This window comes from Lissotriton vulgaris, chromosome 3_1, assembly GCF_964263255.1.
Source record: "Lissotriton vulgaris chromosome 3_1, aLisVul1.2, whole genome shotgun sequence".
NCBI lineage: Eukaryota > Metazoa > Chordata > Amphibia > Caudata > Salamandridae > Lissotriton > Lissotriton vulgaris.
The window spans coordinates 1,667,707,991-1,667,720,337 of NC_141689.1; the positions used below are offsets into that span (position 1 = coordinate 1,667,707,991).

The window sequence follows — 12,347 nt, forward strand, 5'->3', positions numbered from 1 at the left end:
GGTCGGAATCTTTGGCTTTGCTACCAATGGATCATTTAACTGCTGTTCCCACTCTGGAAACTTTTGGTGGAGACGGTGAACTGTGTTGGATTGTGTTGCACCCCCCTCCCAGCTGGTTCACTAAAATGGCAGAGGGGACAGTGTCTGGCCTTGGAGTCGGGGAGGGGCATCGTTGGAACCGGCCATGTACTTTGGAGTTTGCTATCCTTTCTCCAGCTAGCAGACTATATTTCGGCAACTTTTATGTATATTTTGACAATTTGTGGATGGGGCTCTACTTACCAGAGGGAGTTAGCAAGCTTGATCGACGGGGTCAAGGCTGAGACTGTTGTTTTGGGTTTACTATTGTGGTTTCAACAGTAACGGAATTTGCTTTAGTAGGTTAACGGAGACCGGGCGGGGTTTATAGTCTCCTCCGGTGTAATCTTCTATTGTGTTTTGCTCGATTGCGTCAGTTTTGTGGGGGATTCTTTGTTAAGGCGGTGGGGGAGACCGGGAATGTGTACGATAATAGCCCTCCTCCATTTCTACTTTTAATGTAGGGGTTTCGTTCTTCTTTTATTTCTCTTTGTTCTTCCTATATTTCGGGTTTCAGTTATTTGGGGCGACAGGCACGCTGCTAGAGGGTTAGGCCGTAGTCATCTGCAGGGGTGCAGGGTTGGGGGAGGGGATTTTTAGTTTTGCCTTTATTGTTTCTATGGCCTTTTTTCTCTTTCGTATCTTTCCTTTTGCCTTTTCTTTCGTTTTTTCCTTTTTCAGGTCAGCGTAGTGAGTCCTCTCTTGTGTCTATTATTGATTTTTCCTTATCTGTGTCTATACTATCTATTGTATATCAGTATCAATGGGCGGGCGCTTAACTGGTGTGAACTGTGATTGCATGCTTGTTTATCCTGAATTGTATGCCTTAGCGCCACTGTTCTAAATGTGATCGATCTAACTGTGAAAGTCCTACTACTTTGCCCGCCCTTTATGCGACTCTGTGATATTGTATGGCACCTGATCCTTTCATTTTATATTATAAAATGGAGCCTTTAGAATCCTGCCATTTGCTTGATATGCCTAATAGCCAGTTTCAACCGAATTTGTGGTACCTTCGCTTCCCGGGCTGCCGAGGCGTGTCCTAACTGACTTGCTGTGATGAAACTGATTAGCGGCCGGCCCTGGTGGTTGTAGGCCCATAGTTGTAACTGGTTGAAATAACAATTAAGGTTTTCCCAAAAAAAAAAAAAAATTATAATAATAATTTGGCAGTTTGGAAGACAAATAACGCAACCTCTGTTCAATTTTGAAGACTGATTTCATTGACATGACTGGCACTTATCAAATAGTGCCAGAATTGTGCAAAAAGGACAGCTATAGAGGGAGACTCCATAATATGAAAATAAAGCGAATAAACTTTAGAAAACCTGTGGTTTAGATAGCTGACATCCCAAGTGGTACAGTCAGGCCTAAATAGTCACTTTAAAATGATATTCCAAGCGGGAGGTAGGCCAAGCATCAGCAAGGCCTAGCTGTGTTCATGGATCCTTGCTCCACACACTGAACTCCCTCACTGACACTGCTGTTCATTCTAAAGCAGTGGAGTATCTGTATTTTTTCCATAAAGCAGTGTCATAATTCTTAAATGTAATGGAGTACACCATTTCGTTTCTCTTTTTTGGGAGTAAAATAAAGTGGGATGTTCATTCAAATGTATGTTATATTATAACATTGATTGGTTCTATTTAAAAAGCCAGAAACAGTTGCCTTTGTTTCTGGTTATGATATCATTTGTGAAAATGTTAATTAATTTAGTAAGAGGTGTTCCAGGATACCATACATAGACAGAGATGTTCCAATGCTCATAAACAGTGAAATGGTACCATGATTAAGAACTCAGGTTGCTCTTTTATGGTGCCAAATAAGAATGGTACGTATAGACATTTTCTAGAATGGAACTAAATAAGTTCAAATGCACTTATTTGTTTGTTTCATGGACTTGGGAAGGGTTGGCTAAGATATGTTCGCAATTTGTACCCAAGTCTTCTTTGCACATGAGAGGCCAAAAGTTCTAATGTACAGCCTCGTCCGACATTGCTATACACACATCAGGAAATACCTGTGCTCCACGAAAGCTAAGTCTGTGCTACGGTAGAAACTACATCAGCAGCAATTAACTAAAAACACGGAAGTGAAGCTAGAATTGAAAAAGGGGAAAGTGGTGGAACATGGTGAAATAGTCTTCCAGGAGCAAACATGCATAACTAGTATACCTCTGGCACATATAAAATACCATTATTTATAGATGTAAATTATATAGATCTGCATTGCTGCTGCAATTCAATTCATAATCAGGAATGTCGATCCCCTGTGTATCGACCCATTGGCAACTCAGTACAGATACATAGAGCTAAATATAAAACTGTGTGCGTACAAACATGAATAATTGTTAACTTTTCATGAACACAAAAAGGCATGCCACTTACCTTCTCTTTTTGTCACGAAAAATTCTTTTGGGATTTTCTCTTTTTAGAAGTTGCATCTTCTTCACTTTTTCTCTCCATGTACGAGCTAAGAATAGCTTTCAATTCCTCCTCATAGTGGCTAACATGTTTCAACCCATTTTCTTTTTCTAAAAGTGGAGTTGAGAAGTTAATTAGTTACAAAATCATGATATGTGAGCATCTGGTAATTTTTCCCTCAATCAATATTTTTACATTAGCTACTGTCAACATTTGCCATATTTGTTAACCAAGGGGCAACCCAGTAATCCTCTGGCCTGGGTAGTCCAATAATAAAGGAAACAATGGTCCCTGAAGGGGGAAGTTTGAACCACTGTAAACTAGTGAATAACCATCAACAGATTGGCTTTACTTGAAAAATGTTTTTTTTAAATTATTACTCGACTATTCAACATTTATAACCATAGGAAAACAAACTAATGCTAAACAGAGTTGCAGGCTCCTGTACTATATACGCACAGTACACTGTTATTGCATCAACTTTTCAACCCTCTTAGGCTATTTGTACATGGACATCATCAGGAAGAAGAATGGGAAACACCGATAAAGTGGAAACCACGTCATTTGGTTTCGGATAAATTATGGGCCCGATTTGCAGAACTAACTTAAGACAAAATCCTAAACTTACTACCATTTTGGTATTCACAGAAGGCACTTACTCATTTCGGTATTCACAGAAGTTAGGAGTCCTAACTTTAGGACTCCTAAATGCCTTCTGTGAATTCCGAAAGTCTTAAAGTTAGGATTTTCCCAGTTTAGGTGCAGTAAAGTTAGGACTCCTAACTTTAGGTCTCCTAAATGCCTTCTGTGAATTCCGAAAGTCCTAAAGTTAGGATTTTTCTCAGTTTAGGAGTCCTAAAGTTAAGACTCCTAACTTTACCACTCCTAAACTGACAAAAATCCTAACTTTAAGACTTTCAGTATTCACAGACGGCATTTAGGAGTCCTAAAGTTAGGAGTCCTAACTTCTGTGAATACCGAAATGAGTAAGTACCTTCTGTGAATACCAAAATGAGTAAGTGCCTTCTGTGAATAACAAAATAGTAGTAAGTTTAGGATTTTGTCTTAAGTTAGTTCTGTGAATCGGGCCCTTAGTGAATAATAAATTAAAATGGCAGGAGGAAAACCTACCCACTAGGCAGTACTCATGCAGCAAATGCCAAAAAGTACATTCAGGATTGAATCTGCAAACCACTGGTCTCGAAATCAAGATTAAGAATTACGTAAATTACTAGCTAGACTCTGTTGTGGCTACAAACGTAGTTATTTATAGAAGAACAAGCAGTCCCTTCTTACAGATACATTAAACAATGCACATAGAAGTTAAATGATTTCTATGGCAAAGGAAATCGAATGTGCTAATTCGGGTATTTATTACATCTTGAAGCAACCAAAAACAAAAAGTGGGAAACACACGAGACAACAAACAAAAAATCAACAAAGCTTAGACATTTTCAAAGTGACTACATAAATAATGAACAAATAATGTCACATCTATTTGGGTCAACGTAGCACGATATGTAAAGCCACCGGAGGAGGAGCTGTCTGATGCAGCTTTGAGGCGCACATTGCTGTCACTTACTAACCACGTCTTGTCGAGTGCAGACGGGCACTACACACCGCTGCCATTCGAGCAAGGATCGTCAGTGACGTTGGCCTCGGCTTTCCCGCGGAGACCGCAGGACCTCAATCCATTTTTGACGACAACCTGCTTCATCTGTGGCTCTACATGTCGTGCCACGTTGACCATGGCTTTTCTACAGAGCCCCCCAGAATCTAACTCGTGATTGCCCACAGCCAGCTCCACCAGCGGCTGTATCCACCGTGATCACCGCCACCCAGCTTGCCGTCCAAACTTCCCTATTTTCTGTTATTAGGACGTATCCATCTCAGGGATTGGTTGCTACTGGAGGTCAGCCTTTATGCAGACTAGTCTCAGGCATTTACAATTGAGTCCTGATGATTATCCCCAGATCATAAAGAGGGATCGCAACGTTGTCGACATGGTGTACCATGACTAACGCAAAAGCTTTTTATTTTAAGGATAGCATTGGTACCTTAAAATAGATGTGACATTATTTGTACATTAGTTGTGGAGTCACTTTGAAAATGTCTGAGCTTTGTTTATTTTTGTTTGTCTTGTGTGTTTCTCACTTTTTATGTTTTTGGTTGCCTCAAGATTGAATAAATACCTGTATTACCACATTTAATTTCTGTTGCCTTAGAAATTGTTTAACTTCTATGTGCATTGTTTAATGTAAGGGACCGCTTGTTCCTCTATAAATAACTGTACCCATGGGGGCGTGGCTTGGAGCTCGGCGAGAATGGCCGCACTCTAGTGCTGCTCCACCAGCCATTGAGCAACATTAGGTAAAATCCTGTCCTATATGTCCTCGGAAGTCGGGTGGCGATCACCGGAGAGAGCTGCTGGGACCCTGCGACCCTCGGAGAATAACTTGGGGCACGTAAGCTCGCTCCAAGACACAGTTACTGCCCAGAAGCGGGAGACCCCAAAGCGAGAGCAAAATGGCGGCGGCCCGGCGGGCGGTGAGGCAAACTGGAGAATCGGCGTCCGGGCGGTGTGGAACTGCCTAGATGATAACCCACGGGTGATCCTAACACCTCCTGCGCCCAGCAGTGAACACGACGTGAGGGAGAAGCGACGCTGTGTCGAGCCGGCACAGCCGAGACAGCGGCGACGACATTTGACTGGAACGGGCGGAGCCTCTGAGCCTGTTCACTACGCGAGGCCCCGGCTTGGAAGGCGGACATAGGCCGCGGCCGGATACTGCGACTGAAGCTGACGGATATGCGGGGGTAAGCACGGCGATCCGCCGAGACCGGGCTAGCACATTACGAGGCACTTCATACATAGCAGGAATCGCCTCGGTCGTCGCCGCTAGAAGGAGCGAGTGCTGGGCATAAAGGAGAGCACACGGACAGACTGCGGGGTACGTGTATGGCAGCTGGGGCAACCCAGGATGATGGTGGACACCTGAATACTGAAATAATGAGCGGTCAATAGAGCGCTGCAAGGCCGTACCTGAGGGAGCTAACACTACTGAGGCCCTTGCATTAGAACCTCCAACAACACGCGGGGTGGCATACAGGCCCTGGATGTGCGGCGGGGGTGCGATCCCAAACAGGACACTGACGGAGGCCTGAGCCCGTGAGCAGATAGGCGCTGACTGGGAGGTGTGTATCCTACTCCCTGCAGATTGTCCGTGGAAATACAACACCCACTCAGAGAAACACGGGGGGTACGGAGAAAACTGGAGATCGCGCTGGTGGTTGATTTCTGGGGCACCCCGTTACAGATACCGCGGCAAACCCGGCGTGGATCCTAGGCTGCCTGCTGGGTGAAGCGCATACAGAAGGCCCCTGATACCTCTAGCAGTCCGGAGGCTGATTGCGACCGTGTGGGATCACAAGCACTATATTAGTGATAGGCCCTCTTCGTTTGATACACACCGCACTAGTCACAGTGCCAACATGGGGAAGCCAGACAAGACCCAGCCTAAACTCACATTTGAGCTGCTAAAAGGGGGACGACCGGGAAGGTCATCGGCGTCTGACACCGAACATGGCGCAGATGCTGCGTCTCCAACTGCGCTAGAACGGACTCTGGCTGCCATTCAAAGCAGTTTGCAAACAATAGATGGAAAAATTGAAGTTCTCACGGGCAGGATGGATCAGTTCTCGTCCAAACTTGATAAACACACGGCGCGGCTGAATGAGGTGGAGCAGGGATTCTGTTCTCTTACAGAACTGTGCATAGAAATCAGGAACCTCAGTGAATTAGGGTGACCCAAAACTCACCTCAGTATCCAAAATCCTCTTACCGAGCTAGCTACAGTGTCTCATTGGTCATAACAAACTACCAATGACTTAGACAAACCAGAACATGAACTTAGATTACCTCAGGTATCGTGGAACACATGAACACTCTTTCGCTCTATAATCATTTCAAACCAGAACGAGGAGTAAAAGAAGACACGTGCAATTTTGAAATATTTATTATTCAATGCAAGATTCTCAATCGTAGTATCTTATATAATACCAGAATACATATTATAAAAATCAGACTTATCAGCATAGTCACTAATCCATAATAAGCAAATGGTGATAGCATATTATAATGCAAAAATCAATATAAAGTTGTATCACCTATCTTTCGCGCTCCCTATTTAGCATACTATATTATATCTAAGAAGGTCTCATTTGGGTTTTAGCAGGGCGGGCCCATACCTCTAAATGTCAGGAGGAGAGGATCACATCATCAGCTACCAGCTCTCTGCACGCGAAGCACCATCAAGTGTGTTTTTGTCTTCTCAGTAACTCTATCTTAAACCCGCTTAGAGCCCAATGTTGGCAGCAACTGTATTTGTGTTATGTCTAGTGGTGCGAGGATCAGAGCTCCCAGCAACCTTGTGTTAGGTTATTCTTAGAGGGTTCAGCACTCACTGTTCAGACAGTGTACCAAGCACGACTGATATCAGAGCAATAACATATTATTCTCAAATAAATCACATCTTTCGTCTAGGTTGAAAGCTACAATAACAATTATGTGTCGTGTGCAAACTGAAGCCAAAGGAAAATGTGTTGTTTAAACATTTAATAAACTCATGCTAACTTAAAACAGTATATAGAAAAGCAGCATCTATATGACACCCCCCCAATGATCCGAGGACGGTAAAAAAAAACATAAGCCAATACTAAAATAAAGGCATAACATGAAAGCAGAGTTCAACAATATTGAGCCAAGCTAAAAGTGTATATAAAATATATATAAAAAATGTAAAAATGCCTATAGTGGCCAAACAAAAATGAAATAGCAAGTCTTGAACTCGAGGCCAAATATAAAATCATAGGCCTAGATCATATAAAGTTTAATGTTCGTAAGAAAAAGGCACCATTCAGAATTACTAAAAAGTCACGTGCCATTATAATGAAAGTCTCCAAAGCAACTCATGGGTGGATAGAATATGCAAAATAGGTAGCAACAGCTTCCAACATGAAATCACTGTCATCATCCGAAAACAGTTCAGCCATCCAATGAAGCAATGGGAAAGAACATACGTGCTCCTCCAGCACCGGACCCTCTAGCAACATCAGAGGACAACTCGGTGGGTTCTCAAGAACGCTATGTGCCAGAAACTCATGCGCCGCTGCGGGTATGTCCCACTGACCCATTAGTCCATGCATCGCTGACAAGGCCATAATCCTTTCGCCAGAACAAACCAACTCGTGAGCAACTACGGGGCCCATTAGGTGATTAAAATCGACATCAGGAGATATCTGCAAGCAGAGACACAAATCAATGGCCCAGTCGAAATCGCAGCTCAGGCAATGAAACACAGGCTGGACACATGTGAAATAGGAAAATCGAAACGATAATCCAAATGCCGTGCTTAAAGTCGCAAGCGGCAGGGTGCCATAGTAATCAAGCATCCAGTTGCGAAACAGTGTCAGAAGGAACTGAGCGGCTTCTTGCGCAGGATGGCCATCCATGTTTTAGGAAGCAGAATAATATCAAAATGCCTGCGTCCAAAGCCAGCAAAACAGGGAATCCGCCAAACAAGCTCGAAAATATTGAATGGAAGAAAGCAGGGATGACACCAAAAATCTTTTCAAATGCAGTCACGAGACAACTGCTAACCAATTTAAAAAAAATGAGCTAAGCCAGACGTGGAGGAGGCATTAAAGATTTGATGTACTAATTCGCAAAAATGAAACGGGAAGTCAGTATTTAAAAGTGCCTGCACCTCTGTGCGTGTGTTAGCTATGTGAAGGACATAAGTTTCACGGGCCGAGCTCAGGGCCACTTCATTTTGAGACAAAATAGCTCTTATTCTGCTCATGCCATTGAACTCCGCTTTCAAGGTTGGGATGCGCGGCCAGATGGAAACATCTGAATTCCCATGTGTGGGAGGATATAGCACATTTTTGTAACAAACCACACGTTCTGATACAGTAACCACATGAGCGATACCGACCATTAACCCACAACACTCTTCGTTATTCAAAAGCAAATAACTACCATTTGTCAATAATGTAAATGTGGGAACTATTGCTGGAACTGGCGTGCCTTTCAAAACACAAGCTAAATTAGGCCGTTCCTGATTACAAGAACCATGCAACTGGATGTGTCTGCATATCAGTAAACGGTCAGGCGACTGTGTGCATTCTTTACCATTTAGATTCACTTCCTTTCCATCTTTCAGACATCTGTACGTGTATGGTAAAGACCATGCCTCATGGAGGAATGCTCTGCCTAGTGGTTCATATCGCCCTATTGCAATATACCGCATACAATTAGTAAATTTGTACAAAGCAAATGGTAACGTAATAACTCCATGGATAAGCCATGTTGCAGCAGCTGCTTCAGCTACAGAAAAAGGTAAAGATTCTAACTTTTCAATATGTAACATAGAAAATGATGCATCTCGCATGGAAAGCATGCGCTGCTTGTCAGTCAAATTAAAAGGGGGAAATAGGGAGGACACGTTCATGTAACTCCAGGGCACGCGGCCCGCCTTAAGAGTCTGTAGTGTCCACGCAAACTGCATTACGGAACGCAATTGATTTTGACCATGGTACAATACAGACACCTCATCATTCACAATGTCAACCACGGAAGAAACAATATTATTCAACGTGTAAATTTGGGAAGAAAGCATGTTAATACTGTTATCGACAACTGCAAGCACTTTTTCCAAATTTGCTTGGTCAATCGCCCTTAGGCGCTTAGCAGCCTCAATTTGGGAAAATTTCCAAATTTCATTGTAAACCGCATAAATCCACCTCTTAGACCTACCATTAGCCGGGCCTTTTATAAAATCATTTAAATCCACATTATCATTTAACTGAGATAGATGTAGTTTAACTGCAGCTAACGTGGAATGTTGTAACCAATTCTGACACAGTTTCCCCACAGAGTAAGCTGTGACAGTATAATCAGTTTCAAAACGGGATCAGGTCTGACTTGTATAAACCCTTCAGTCAAACCCAGAAAACGAAGTTGGCAAGAATCAGCACTTCTATGCCACATCAGCCAACCTTTCGGATCCAAACTGGATACATTAAAGGATGAATTATGCAATAGAGTTTGTAACTCACGAATGGACAATTCAGTATAGTTACCCCAACCTGAATGTTCTTCCAATTCGGGGATAATTGGTGTATTTAATTTTTTAGAAGTAGCCAATCCAAAGCATGTTGTTTGAGAAATAGTAGAATTTAGAAACAAAATGTAATTCGGGATGAGACATGCACGGTGCAAAGCCTCAGTGCCTTTTACCTGCCAATCTTTGGTACCCCAAACCGATTTAAGGTCAATTGTTCCCTTCCATAGCTCATAGCCATCTACAGCTAACTTGTCTAGAAAGGACTTCGAATACAGCAATTTTGTATCGGTAAGTCTAACTTTGGACATGGACTTTTGTGTCATTTTGAAATAAAATGACTCAGGATTTGATTGATTAAAGTCTGTGAAATAAGTGTATTTTTTCAGAAATGTACTGGAGCTGCCTCCCAACGGAGCTGGGCAATGTTCCCACTGAGTGTAATTTACAGCAACCCTCCTGGAATTTGTCTTATGCAGAAAATGATTACCATAATGTTGGAAGCAAAACAAATCACCATAATTAACAGAATCTAAGTATAAATCCTCAGCATCAAAGGCAGTATAATATTTCAAATCAGAGAATAATGCTTCTACGGCCTGAATATCCCAATCATCAGAACGTATATTTTGTTTAAACACATCCCCCATGTTTACTCTAAGCACATTCGGAACATTAATCACTTCAGTGGGGCCATGTATTTGAAACCTAACCGCATCCCACACAATCCCATCAAGAACAGGCCAAGCAGTAATGTTGACTGTATTCAAGTCTCCTTTCAGTCTGTGCGCTGAATGTGAAGAGGAAAGAGGGGCCAATGTTCCATCAAGGTACCGAATTCCTGTTCTTTCTTTGACATAGTGGCCATCGATTAGACGGAAAAAGTAAAACACAAAACCAATTGACATAAAAAGATAAAATGAAAACAAAATCATCCAAATGTATGTCCAAGGGGGAATTAAAAAATGTTTTTTAAATAAAGTGGCATATTTTGCAATAGTTGAGGGTTTCTTTGAATTTTCTGAAACAGAGTCAAAAGAGAATCTGGACTGGCCGGCCAAACGAGTCTGCAAATCCAGCATTGATAAATCAGTTGGATAGGTGTAGTTCAGCTCATCAGTGTTAGTAACAGGAATAGTAGTTAATAAAGGACTGGAAATAGCAGGCATCTCGAGGGACAACTCCGTCTCAGCACCAGAAGTAATGGCCAACACAGAGTGTCTCACCATGGAAGGACAGGATACAGCCGGTGTCATGCTATGAAGAATCCGCCACCCTGTGTGTCTTGACATTGTCAATTGAGATAAATCTGTTCTCCTTACGACCTGGAAGTGGTGGTAATATGACTGTTCTCGCGCCCTTCACTCCAAGAACTCGAACCGCTGCACGATATGAGGGACCAAATTCTTTCTTGTTATCGATCTTCTCTCGAACCAGTTCTCCAACTTGGGGTAGCCAGCCAACTACCGGGATCTGCAACGCATCATCCGATGTGGAGGGCAAATGTTCCTTTGCTAGACTGTCTCTAGTCTTTTGTAGATCCTGTAAAACATTGCAATGTTCATCTACGTCAAAGGCCGCGGCCTGGGCCTTGCAGTCTAGACCGTCGAGGTCAGGGACATACATCTTGATACCAAAGAGCATTTCGTATGGGGTATGGGGTCCGCCCACCCAGAGACCTTCTAGGGAGATTATTAAGCGCACGCTGCACGCCATTGAGGTGGGCCAACCAGTTTCTGCCAGTACATATAACTCGAGCTGTCAAAGATTGCTTTAAGTCACGGTTCATTCGTTCCACTATACTGTTACCCTCAGGTCTGTACGGAGACGAAAACTTGACTTGGACCCCCAACGAAACCATAGCATCCTTATATGCTGCCTTAGAGGCGAAAGCGGACCCTGATCCGAATGGAAGGTACCACAGGCAAAAATCCCTACAAAGACACGCAAATCTCTTATGACAGTCCGTGAATCAGCGCTGCGATGGGGCCATACCCACACAAAGCGTGTGCATGAATCAACTGCTACTAAGATGTCCTTATATGCAGTATCTGAAGAAAAAGGACCACAGTGATCTAAATAAACGCACCCCAGTGGTTTATTAGAAATGTACAACTGTGTCTGAGGCGGACGCGCAGCAGTTGAAGGCTTAATCTGCTGCCAAATGTCACATTGAAGGACATAATCGCGCGTCTGTTTGTACAGTCCCCGCCACCAGAACCTCTGTTGTAGCTGAGTTACAGTGGCTGAGATGCCCGCATGCGCAGACGCCACACCTTCATGAGCCGCTGTAATCAAATTAGCTCTGCGATCCGAGTTGGGAATTAAACGTTCGCCAACCTCAGGAATTTTCACATAAGGAACCTTATCGGGACAAGTGGTATGTGTACTTCGAAGGGAACCCCGCAGGATATTTACCTCCCTTCTCAGTGGCAGCAACAGCTGCCAAGATGTCATCATCTATCTTACTTTTGGACCGCGTGACTGCTGCAACTAAGTATTTTGATACTGCTGACTTCGCCGCTTCATCAGCAAGCGAATTACCGACAGCGTGGACTCCCACGCGCTGATGGCCAAGAGTAGGAATCACAAACACGAGTGGTAACTTTTCTTTAAGCTCCGCCACTCGGACCCAGATCATTTTATGTTTTATTGTGCTACCTTTGGAATCACGAAATTCATTCTGAATCCAAAAGAACAAGTTTTCATTGTAAGACTGGAC

At 43.1% G+C, this 12,347-nt stretch overlaps 1 protein-coding gene across 1 annotated transcript in view; it reads right to left on the reverse strand.

Moving 5' to 3' along the window:
• ZGRF1 (zinc finger GRF-type containing 1) overlaps window positions 1–12,347 on the reverse strand; it is a 289,898-nt gene that overhangs the window by 25,427 nt on the left and 252,124 nt on the right. Inside the window, exon 13 of the mRNA XM_086963269.1 lies at window positions 2,466–2,611. Coding sequence (XP_086819395.1) covers window positions 2,478–2,611 — 134 coding nt within the window. The 3' untranslated portion in view covers window positions 2,466–2,477. The remainder of the gene's footprint in view (window positions 1–2,465; window positions 2,612–12,347) is intronic.